Consider the following 12,756-nt stretch of genomic DNA (forward strand, 5'->3'; position numbering starts at 1 on the left):
AAATTGAATCTCACAAACTCACCATCATGGACTATAGGTCCACCATGTGCATGCCTTGGTACTTGCACATTTTGTCACGTTTATATCTGAATTGAGCTTGTGCACACTAGTATGTATGGTGTCACAATGGCCATTGTTTATTTTTTGTTTACTCAGCCTTGAGAAAGTCGCGGGACGATTTCCCAGTTTGTGCGAAGAAACACGTGTTGGCTGATCAGAAAGAAAAGAATAAAAGCAAGAGAAGATTTCTGAAACTGTGTTTATAATTTGTGTATACTTGCATTGGTATTTAATATTACTCTACAGACGTGTACGGAGGATTTTGTGAATTTCTACGTTTGCTTTGAACAAAACTTTGGGGGAGGTTGGTGGTTCTCCTCACCTTACAGCACCGTAGCTCAATACTATCCTTAACTAATATATGTGAGATTGTTCCTAAGGCGCCCTATAACCTATAACTATACCACGATCTAATAAATTCAGCCAGTTATACACACCCTTAATCACCTCTTAGAAGTTCTGCCATTTCCATACCTCGCAGCCCCTCACTAGTCACCCTCAAATACCCACTGCAAGACATTCTCCCAGATGATCCAATCTACTTCCAGAGTATGCACTTTTCTACCCCCTCCGGCCTTTCAAACTGACACTCACCTCCCCGGAGTATGTTCTCTTAACCCCCTGCCTGGGCATCTGCTGGCCCTGGGGTGGTCCTGGATAGCCGTGCTGGGGCATCCTCTGGGTGGTGTACATAGGACTCATGCCCTGAGCTCGACCAGCACTCATACCCATGGGCGACATGCCCGAAGGTACCATCACGCCACCCATGCTCCCCGAATTCATGCCGCCTTGCACTGAGTGCCCCCGGGGGGCCGAGTGGGACATGAACTGACTTCCGTAGGACTGTCCTGAGGCCATCTGCAAAGAGGGAGGAAGCAACAGGAGAACAGGGTTATAAATAATCTGGGAAGGGGGGCGGGAGAGAGAAATTACCATAACTAACACAAAGATCGGAGAGAGAATGTCAGCAAAGAGGTGGGCAAAATAAGGATAAAGAGAAGGATAGCCAAAAGAAAAGGAAAGAGGAGAGGCAGGAGGGAAGAAAAGAGGAGAGTGAGACAACAGAACAATGGAGGTCAGACAAATGTAATAAAGGAGGGATGAAAGGAGGAGGATGTGGCAGGGAGGGATGAGGGGGAAATAACGAGAAACAGGGAAAAAGGAAATAATGAAAAGGAAGTAAAATGAGGAGTGGGGAATGAACTGACATATCTAAGAAATGAAGGAGGGGCGGAGGAAGAAGATAAATGGAGGGAAAGTAGGGGGAAAGTTGTAGAAAGAATTAAAAAAAATTGTGAGGAATGAATAGGGGACATGTTGTGGAAGACGCTGCAGCTTGCAGTGACTGACTGACAGATCCTCACCGCTCCGTACTGACTCAGTTCATGGCTCTGTTTCTCTTGCAGCGCAGCCACTGTCGCGGTGGCAGTAGCAGTGGCAGTGGCTGCAGCAGCGGCAACAGCAGCGGCAGCCGCTGCCTGGGTAAATTCTGGTGGGGGTCTGCCGGCATGGGAGGGCATTCCCATACTGCCTGGCCCATTGGGGCTGCCAGCATAACTGCAAGAAAAAAAAACATAGTATTTCTATATGCATGTAATATGATTTTCATATATGTATGGTGCAATTGGCATAGAGACAGACTAGACAGCACATTGTTTGAGACATAAGTACAGAGTCTCATTCCAGCCATCAAGTCACAAGGTACTAAGCGCACCAAGAACCATATCACAGGCATTAAGAGTCATCAGGTACAGATGGTGCTATCAGGGATAAAGTTGACAAAACCAAGAAGCATGAGGCATGGAAATATCAGGGTTTAGGGACATTCCCCTAAACGCTGTCCAAGGCGGCTACCGGAGAGCTGAGAACAGGCCCGACTGCCATTGTAATGTGTGCACCTTCACTGGAAAACATTTAGTAGAGATGGGGACTGCCGCTGTCCTCCTGGGACAGAGGGAAGGCATGTGATACCAATCTTGCTAACTGTGGTCCCAGGCTATCGAGTTCAGAGATGGGCATTCCCCCTTCCTGCACACACCCAAGTTCAAGTACATGGGAGTGATACAGCCGACTACTGCAATTGGAGACATCAGGACAGATGCCAGCGTTGAACCCAGTCATACGTTTTTATGCCTGAAGGGACATTTTCTGTAGTTAGTAGGCAGTGATGCCAATACATGGTCAATTGGCTTAGCCACAAATAATTATTGGTTGGGCCTAGCCAAACTTTGCATACCTTAGCTCATCTATCCCTCATAACAGAGTATGGTATTAAACTATTTTATTTACAGCAGTAAGTGACAGAAGCATGGATTTACAAAGATTTTTTTTTTTTTTTAAATCAAAAATCATTACATATACAAGATCCATTAATAAATTCATTAAACACTTCTAGACCGTAAATGTATTATTAAAACATACCTCAAACAAGACACATTCATACAGAGTTCACTTTTATAGTCCTTGGTGAGGGGAATTTGTTTTTAAAACTTGGAGGGTTTCTCATAAAACCTTCTGTTGGGGTCTATCCCAGCCACTTCTCAAACATTGACTATGATCTCATAGTTTTGGAAGCCTTTAATTAGATGCCTTCGTCAGGATAGTAGATCTTTTAACTGACAAGGTTACAGTTCATTTCACATGTCTGTAAATACAAATTATGCTAAATTAAGCATTTCCAAATACATTTACCAGCTTTTACTCCATTCTAGTCCTTCAATTTATATAGCCATGCTGTATTCACAGTACCATCAAATCAACTTATTCAACAAGCTGTAATTACAATCATTCAGTATTTACTGTTTTGTTCAAAATCACATTCATTCATGCATTTTAATCTTCCCAATGCCATAACTGTTAAGACATTCTATAATTGAAACCAATTGTACTTTAACAACTCTATAATCCAAAATGTAAAATTTCGTTTCATCATCTTCTTCATTGTTACAGTACACTTTTCTGTATAAAGTATAGTTTACCTGTCGGTGTAGTTTTGCAGCTTGAAGAATTTTCTGAATTCACATGCTGTGCATTATTTCGCTATCTAGTTTGTTGGTGGGCGTTGACATACCACCACCTGGTGTCCTTCTGTGACATCGGCGTGCTTCCTCCGGAAGCTCCCACCTTTGGTCGACATCTTTGGATTCTTCATTTTTTTTTTTCCTCTTCCCTAGTCCCATCTTTCTTGGTGGAGGATGATGGGTTCGCTAGTGAATCCAGAAAATTCTTCAAGCAGCAAAACTACACAGAAAGGTAAGAAACTATGTTTTGCAGTGTGAATCTTTTCTGGGTTCACATGCTGTACATAGACTTTGTAGCGGTTTGCTAGTTTTGTGGTGGCTGGGTGGAAGATGAGCGCTGGTTTGTGAATATATGTTATAAGCCTTTTTGTTCTACTTGTGCTTCTTTATTCATTTGAATGTCCACACAGTAATGTTTTGTGAACATGTGTACTGAAGACCATGTTGCTGCCATGCAAATGTCTTGAATTGGAGTATTTGTTAGAAATGCAATTGTTGCTCATTTCTTTCTTGTTGAGTGAGCCAGCGGGGCTTCTTGTAACGTCTGCCCTGCTTGTTTGTGGCATAACTGTATAGCTTGCGCATCCCATCATGCAATTGTGTTCTTGGTTACCGGCCTGCTTAGAAAACTGTTTGCAAAAGATACAAAGAATTGCTTTGTTTTTCTGTACTCTTGTCTTTTCCATGCAATACATGACTGCTCTTCTAGCGTCAAGAGTATGTAATGCTTTCTCTGCCTGTGTTTTGGGCTTTTGGAAGAAACTTGGTATTTGTATGGTTTGGTTTAATTGGAATTATGACACCACCTTTGGCATGAAATGAGGATCAGTTCTCATGACGATTCTGTTAGGTATTTGGAAGTAGGGTTCCTTTACTGTTTAACTCCAAGTAGTGATGTTATTGCTACTTAAAAGGCAGTCTTCAGTGCGAGCATCTGTGGCGTTGCCTTTTGTAGCGGCTCTAATGGTGCTTTCATCAGTTGAGCGAGTACTATATTAAGGTTCTATGTGGGTGCAGGCACTGTTTAATGGTGCGATCCTTTTTGCCCCTTCTAGGAACCTCTTGACCACAAGCTCTTCCCTGTTTGTCCTCTTGTATATGCTACAATTGTTGCTAAGTGAACCTTTAGTGATGTATAGGTTAGTTTGCTATGTAGTTAATGTGTTAAGTACTTCAGAACTGTTATTTCTTTTGTGATCTTTTTCGAAAGGTGTTCTTCGAGGCACCATTTAGAGTATCTTTTCCATTTTGCTGTGTAACATTTTCTTGTTGTTGGCTTCCTTTCCTCTTGTAGAACTGCCATTGTGCTTTCTGGTCGTTTTAGATGTGCAAATTCTTTGTTCTCAGGAGCCCTGCTGCAAGGCTGAGGTTCTCAGGTCCTGGGTGAAGTACTTACCCTCTTGCATCGTTAGTAAGTCTTGTATTTTTGGCAATTTGTGAATTAATCCTTGAGATATCTCTGTTAACTCTGAGAACCAAGTCTGTCTTGCCCATTGTGGGGCAATGAGAATCAGTGTCATGTGGCTGCTTTTGCACTTGTTGATTACTTTGAGGAGAAGTGGTATCGGGGGGGAAAAGTGTAAGCAAATATCCCTGACCAGTCTATCGATAGCACATTCCCCAGGGACTGATTGCAAGTTTGCCTGGATGCGGAGCGTTGGAATTTTGCAATTGTGGGCTGTTGCAAAGAGGTCGACTTTTGGAGTTCTCCATTTGTAAAAAAATCTTGAGGAGTTCTGTTCGATTCAACTCTCACTCGTGGGATGACGCCTGTCTGCTCAGCCGGTCCTCTTTCACATTGTCCTTTCCTGGCAGGAATATTGCTATTCTGTTTATGTTTCGTGGATCGCCCACATCCAGAGTTGCTGAGCTAGCGTCGAGAGTGCCCATGATTGTGTTCCTCCTTGCTTATGTAAAACATGGTGGTTGTGTTGTCCGTTTGCATCATAACTCTTTCTGTAGAGCTCTTTCTGAAAGGTTTTTAAGGCTCGAAACACTGTTTTTAACTCTAGGATATTGAATTGCTGTTGAGCATCCTGCTGCGTTCACAATCCCCTTACTTTGAAGTTGTTCATGTGCGCTCCCCATCCTATCTGTGAAGCGTCTTGTCGTTATGGTCACTGTTGGAGCTGGTTGTGTGAAATGTCTCCCTTGTGATAGGTTTGTTTGGTTCCACCATGCTATTTCCTGCTGTACTGTTTGCGTGACAACCACTAGATCTTCCCAACTCCCGGTTACTTGTGACCATTGCGCTTTAAGCCATTCTTGGAATGGTCTCATGTGTAGGCGAATGTTGGGAATCAAATGAATGCATGAAGCCATTATTCCTAGCAGCTTCTCTACTGTTTTTACTGTCAGAGCTTGCCCCTTCTGATATAGATATTCTCCTTCGGTAGGACTAATATCCTCTTCTCGCTTGGGAACACCTTCCCCAATATCGCATCTATTCTTGCTCCTAAGAACACTTTCTTGTTCTGGCTCTGGGAAGATTTGTCCCAGTGTATAGAAAATCCGAACTAGTGTGTCTATTACTTGTTGTATATGTTGTTTGCAGAGTCTGAGCGAGCTTGCTCTTACCAATCAGTCGTCTAAGTGCGGGTATACATGGATCCCTGGTCTTCTTAGATGAGTGGCCACTGCTGCTAGGCACTTTGTGAACACTCTTGGTGAGGACTTTAGACCGAATTCTAGCACTTTGAACTGGTAGTGTGTTTCGTTGACTAAAAATCTCAATAGTCAGTGTTTCTTGTTCATGGGAATGTGTAAGTAGGCATCCTTTAAGTCTATGGTTGCTATGTAGTCTCCTTTTTGCAATTGAGGAATCGCCTCTTGCAGTGTCGTCATTTTGAACCTTTGAGTCTTAATGAATTTGTTGAGAAATAGGAGGTCTAATATTGGACGCAGTGTTGTCTATTTTTGGAATTAGGAAGTACGTAGAGTAATTTCCTATGTTTCTTTCCTTGTGTGGTACCTGTTCTATTGCTTCTTTGGCATGTAATTATTGGACTTCTTGGAGTAGCTGAGTAACTTCTCTCCTTGAAAGTATTTTCCTTTTTGGGCCCTTGTTTGGAGGTCGTTTGATTAGCAGTATGCAGTAACCGTACTGTATAATGTTTAGAATCCCTTTGCCTTAAGTGATATCTCGCCAATTGTGGAGGAAGTACTTTAACCTGCCTTCTACTGGTGTAGTATGGTGAAGGAACTGTTTGTTTATTTGATGTGGTTATTCTATTGTGGGCACACTCCGTGATGTTTTTTGAGTGTGTGTACTGCTTGAAATGCAGTCACTTTGTTGTTGTTGGTGGTGCTCTCCCTCTTTGTGGAAGGCCTCTTCCCCGGGAACGTCCGATAGGATTGTCTTCCTTGCTGGTATTGGCAATTTTGTGGTTGCCTTGTTGTTGTCCTTTGTTTTCCCCTTGGTAACCGTGCTGAAATGACTGATACGAGGTTGTAGGGTGATGGTTCCCTCTGCCTGCTGGTCTCTTTCACGGGGGTGCCTCTATGCATTCCTCTGAATTGTAGAGTGCCCACAGATCTTGCTGTTTCATTGTTCTTTATTTGGTTTAGCTTGTTGTCCACTACGCTTCCAAACAGCTGTTCTCCATTGAACGGTGAGTTCAATATATTGTTCTCAACCTCTGGTTTGAAACCGCAGATCCACAGTCATGCGTGCCTTCTTTCGGTGATGCCAATCATTAGCTGCCTGCTTGATGTTTCTGCGGCATCTAGTGCAGATTTTAAGCATGTATTTCCTTCCTCTACTAAGTGGCTTGCTCTTTTTTTAGAATTGTTCCGGTAGCTACTTTAGTAGTTCCCCTACCTCCTCCCACTGTTGGTATGCATGTCTGTTGAGCAATGCATTTGAATTTGCTATGCGCCATTGGCACTTCTCTCGGCCTTTCTCCCCATAAGGTCCATCCTCTTGCTTTCTTGGTCTGGTGGTGGACCCATGGTGGTTGGTACATTAGCCCTTTTCCTGGCCGTGGCGGTTATAATGGAGTTAGCTGCCACTGACCCCCTGGATGTAAATAGGGTCATTGGAAGAGTGTTTGTATTTTTTTCTCTCCTCTAGTACACTTGGCAGCATAGGGAGGAATTGGTTCCTTGATTGTGTAGGCATTAAATTAAAAATTAATTAGAAACGCGGGGAGACAAACGAGACAGAAGATGTGCCCGCGGGGACTGGATACTTTTCGGACGGCGTGATACACTGGGGGCTTTTTTTTTTCGCTGCCAGTAAAGCCAGTCCCCGCGTGCACATCTTCTGTCTCTTTTGTCTATTTTAGGCTTACCTCGCGTTTTAGGCAGCGTTCCTTTTCCGATGCCATTCTTTAGTACTTTATGATCACTATCCAGCTCTGAAACTGCCATTTACATAATGCTTAATTACGCTGAATGGTTCTGAAATGTCCGAGATTCTTTGCTGAAACTCTCAAGAGCATCTATTTATTAAAGGTCTTTTAATGTTGGGCATGCATTCCTGTGTGAAAAGAGACCCACAAAAACTCAGTTAATAGCTACTTCATGCAACAGTGGGATTGGTTTGGTGAAAGGTCTTTACAAAACAAAAAATAATGCCTTTCCTTACCTCACAAAAATGTATATGCACCTTGTTAAGTTTTTTACTGCTTATGATAAATGAATAAATATGCTGCTGCCGATTTCAGTTAATGTTTGTTGAATAAAATGTGATGAATGTGTGAGTGATAGGATTCTAGACTTACTTTTAGACCAAGCCCTTATTTACATAGACCCCGCCCATTATAAAGCACTCTTCTTGATGTCTCTGTGGCCACACCCCTCTTTTAGAGACCCCCATACACACACTTTTTTTTTATCCCACTTAAAGTCCTGGTGGTATACAATTTGCAAGAATGGTTCGCCGTTTTCTGGGACAGGGGGAAGCGCGCGGCTACACTAGTATACCATGTAGGAGAACTGTGCTTGTTGCTAATAATATGCTCAGGTTAGGAGCGTGTCTTGGGGCCAGAGGTCTGTCTATGTCTAATCATACAAGATCCAATCAGGACGTTAATGCACGGATTAGAAATAATTTCTTTAGTTAACAGTCGCCGAGCCCTGCGGGGGGCCGGAGGAGGACAGGATGGGTAAGCGCACCGTCTGAGGCTAGGTGCGCACACGCGCGAGGCGGCCATGTTCAATATGAATCTGCTAGCGCGCGCCGCGTCCGCGCTTGGAACAAAGAGGGCTTCAGGGGAGCCGGCTTCCCAGCGGCTCTGAGTGAGCGAATTCTCGGAGATCGGTATTGCGCGGCAGCCTCCCCAAGGCACTTATCAGCCCCGGAGCAGTCCACGTTTAACAGGCCGCAGTACCTCACGCTTTGTCTGTTTGACTCACTTTAAGTTTTGCTTTTTGTATAGAGCTTAACACCGTAGATTTGATTTTGCTTTTAAATAACGGGACCTACTGGCACAGATTTAATGGCAGCGTGTTGACCAAGAGGACAAAAGGCTGCGTTGTAGGCTAATCATCCTGCTTGATGATCCACTTGGCACCTCCGTTACATAAAGTTGGCTGGCTGCTTTAAGGAATAGATCCGAGGCAAAACAGGATCCAGTACTCAACGATTTTGACATTGTCTGTCCGGACCGCCAGAAATAGTTGCTAGTGCATGTGAATTGAAACATCTAATAAATTCCAAAGACCACGTATGAATGAATCTAGAGAACGGAGGGTTTTAATTCTGTGTTCATGCGAGGAAATTTCATTTGACAGCAAAAAGTAAAATGCAGGACATTCCCATGTATGCAAACACGTTTAACAAGCATTTGCAATGCAATAGGTCTCGCATTTACGCAAGTTCTAGCTATTGGCATTGTAAATGACAATGACTTATTTATGTTTTGTTTATAAAATGTAACTAAAAGGCATTGTCATTTACAATGCCAATAGCTTAAACTCGCGTAAATGCGAGACCTATTGCATTGCAAATGCTGGTTTCTACTTCTGTCGAAGTTTTCAGCGGTATCTAGAACTGCTTTAAGCGTTCGTCAAACTCTTTCTTTCTTTGCAAAATAATTGCCATTTCTGCTTCTAGCCTCTTCTTTTTCTTCTCTATCTCGGACATGGGAGTTTCGACGTCGAGACTTTCTGCCTTTCTCTAACGCGGTCAACGGCGCCTTCACGACAGTCGAAGCCTGTTTGACCTCTCTAGTTTCAACGTCGAAGCATCCTTTCCTTGACCATCTTTCGATGTCTGATCTTTCGAGGGTCTTTGCCGTTACGGAGTCCTTGTCTAAGGATCCAATGAAGTGTTTCTCTCTGGACGCAACAGCGGACGTCGAGTGCTTAGACGCCAAGGCTCCCTTCAAGGTCCTCAAGTCTGTTTTTTCGGGACTAGCCTAGTTTTTTGAGGTTGGCGGTTTTTATCTCCCTCGACGTTTTTTTTTTTTTTTTTAGACATCTAAGACCTGGACATCTATGTCAGTATCAACCTCTGGACCTTCAGCAACATTGTCCTCTTCCTCGCTGGAAAGTCCCAGGTCTCGTGGCAAAGATGCTGTGCCCGGCCCCTGCATTTTGTAGTTGTCCCTTCTCTGTCTCTTTCTCTCTTACCCTCAAAGTTTTGGGGGTGAAAGCCGAACATGTGTTGCAATCTTCACTTCGGTGATCCAGTGGTAAGCAAAGGTTGCAGACAAGATGTTTGTCCTTCTGGGCTTTTGTGGTGACAATTTTGGCAAAACTTGAACGGTGTCTTGTCCATTACCGTGCACAGGGAGCCCCTGTATGCGCATTGTACGTTCGTCGGCGAAGGTTGTTCTTTTCAGCTTTCGCCGCACTCCGGCACCTTGATTTGAAGGCTGGTACATCCAACATTCGTACTATTTGTTTTTGAAGCTTATTCCTTAGTTTTCGTCGATTCTGCTTTCCAAATATCAGGAGCTCCTTCCGTATTGATCCAGACCCAACGGTGGAAAAAAGAATCTGAAGATGGTGACCAAAGGTGGGAGCTTCTGGAGGAAGCAAGTTGACTTCACAGGAGGACACCAAATGGTGGTATGTCGACGCCCACCAACAAATGAAGAAAAAAAAGGACAAACACAACAATTCTGGGCCCAACCAGTAGATGACGGAATAATGCATAGCATGTGAATCCAAAAAAGATTCAAGCTGCAAAACTTGCAATTCAACCATGCTAAACAATATTTGCAGGAATCTCCTATTTCTAGGTCAAGTTTTTCATTTCTTCCTACAGTCACATGTCTCTCATACTCCTAAATTGATTTTTTACAAAACCCTGATCTCATTATAAACAGATATTTAGGAGTTCCCCATAACCTCATAACTCGTCCACACATTTTATAATCTTATACATCAAATCAATGTGAAAAACTAATACCATCTGAGGTATCGGATTATAAAAAGAGTGAATTACGAGTGAATGGTGAGCGTCTAAATAACTCCCCTAAACAGCACTGCTAAACGAATATCTATAATAAGGGTTTTGTTAAAACCAGTCTAACATTGACAGAAGAGTGTGAGAGACGCGACTGTAGAAAGATATTAAAAATGATGACGTAGAAAATTGAGATGCCTGCATATATTTACAGCATGGTACAGATGTCGGTTATATAGCTACATTATACTGTGACAATGAAAAAGATTAAGAAAAATGAAAAATACATTTTGAATTATATAGAGCTGTTAAAGAAAGTGTGCTCGAGTTATAAAACGCCTAACTGATGAAAATGACAATATTAGAGTGTATGAATAACAAATATTGCACAAAATATTAAGCTCTCCGCGATTGCAATATGTTTTTGAAGAAGTGAATTTGGCAATACTAGGAACAAAGAACAGCTATATAAATTGATGGACTAGATTTGAGAAAAGTCTGGTAAATTGGTTTAGATATAAATGCTGAATTTAGTTTAATTTGTATTTACAGACTCTTCTAGGGACGGGAAATAAGCTGTAACCCTGCACCCCTGCAATACCGATTTAAAGGATGCCACAACTATGAGATCACAGTTGATGTTTAAGAGAAATAGCTAGGAGAAGAGAAATCTAAGAGTAGAATATAGCCCCGATGGAAGGTTTCATGGGGAACGTCTGGGTTCCAAAAATGAATTCTCCTCATCAAGGACTATAAAAGCAAACTGTGTGAAAAGTGGAGTGTTTGTGCTAGGTTTTAATAATACACTTTTGTCTAGATGAGTTTAATAAATTAATCATGCATTTGTAATGATTTCAAGTTAATAAATATTCTATGTAAATCCAGACTTCAACCCCATATTGCTGCAATATAGTTCAATACCATACAGTTTGTTACAAGTGGCATAACCAATCATTGCTCTCCTGACACACATGCCAGGGCAGCATCTTACCTGCTTGTGAAGCCAGGGCCGGTGGGATAGTTGCTTCGCCCGTACATGGGCTGGTGTGCATAGCCTTTTCCTGCCCCGCTGTCTGAGAACCCCTGCTGACCCATGAACTGGGGCGAATTCATACCAGGGCCACTGCCTCCCATCCCGGGCATCATGGGGCTGCTGCTGGAGTTCCCCCCGGGTCCCATGGGGTTCCCCAAAACCTGTAATTTGAGGAAAAATACAAATTAAGCCACTTCACCACAATGAGAACAATCTCACTCTTTCTATGGATATTTTTCATATTCTGTACCAAATTTCTATTCTGTTTTAGTAGATTCCCCCAGTAAAAACCTGTTTATTTTGTTTTTACTTCAGTGGGCCTCTGTTGTACCAAGCTATCTCACATTTCCTCCTCTAGACTGCAATTCTAAACTCTCTTGAAGTGCACCCTGACAAACTGCTTACTCTGGTCTAAGACTGACAGTCCAACTGCTGATGGGAGGAGCTACCCAGGACATTTCCCCTTTATTTTCTGAAAAACGTCCACTTCTTTTCAAACGTCTTATGTTAAAAGCTGCTTGGTGACCTCATTAGTACGCGAGCCTCCAAGGATACAGCCACAAGAGATATATATATATATATATATATATATATATATATATATATATATATATATATATATATATATATATATATATATATATATATTCCTTCAGGTGCCCCAGAACATGAAGACGCCACTCCACGGAGGATGATTTACAAAACCTTTTATTGCAAAGCACGGAAAGCAGCCCAGTCCTTGCTGTCCCTTACGCGTTTCAGTGTAACAAACACCTTAATCATAGGGGGAGGGGGAACTTGGCAAGATCCGGTGAGTACTTCACATCTTTTTATCCCATAGCGCAGTCACTTTCCAGTAAGTTGCATGCTGGGTAATGAAGTCAAAATTAAACCTTCCAGTAGGGTCCGTTTTCTTGCCAAAATGTTTTTAACCCCAAATTCTTTATCGTTTTGCACAGCCCTCCGGTGGGCTGCTGGGTTGCTTTCCTGATTCAATTTACGCATCCCTCGTGCTGGCAGGCAATGAAGATTCACGGCCTCGCAGTCCTGTCATTTTCAGGTGGTGCATCTTCCGCGGCTTGGAGCCTGCCGCGTACAACATTCCTTCAGGTGCCCCAGAACATGAAGACGCCACTCCACGGAGGAGGATTTACAAAACCTTTTATTGCAAAGCACGGAAAGCAGCCCAGTCCTTGCTGTCCCTTACGCGTTTCAGTGTAACAAACACCTTAATCATAGGGGGAGGGGGAACTTGGCAAGATCCGGTGAGTACTTCACATCTTTTT

The 12,756-nt window shown here is 42.8% G+C and overlaps 1 protein-coding gene across 2 annotated transcripts in view; it reads right to left on the reverse strand.

The window, feature by feature from the left end:
• Positions 1-12,756, reverse strand: part of ZMIZ2 (zinc finger MIZ-type containing 2) — a 333,804-nt gene that overhangs the window by 205,807 nt on the left and 115,241 nt on the right. For both annotated transcript variants that reach the window (XR_014970902.1, XM_085636043.1), the window contains exons 4-6: positions 11,429-11,631; positions 1,425-1,617; positions 655-918 (exon numbers count right to left, since the gene is read on the reverse strand). Coding sequence is in view for 1 of the 2 variants with exons in the window: in XM_085636043.1 (XP_085492169.1) it covers positions 655-918; positions 1,425-1,617; positions 11,429-11,631 (660 nt within the window). In the remaining variant the exon portion in view is untranslated. The remainder of the gene's footprint in view (positions 1-654; positions 919-1,424; positions 1,618-11,428; positions 11,632-12,756) is intronic.

Source organism: Triturus cristatus, chromosome 11 (assembly GCF_964204655.1).
Source record: "Triturus cristatus chromosome 11, aTriCri1.1, whole genome shotgun sequence".
NCBI classification, from domain to species: Eukaryota; Metazoa; Chordata; class Amphibia; order Caudata; family Salamandridae; genus Triturus; species Triturus cristatus.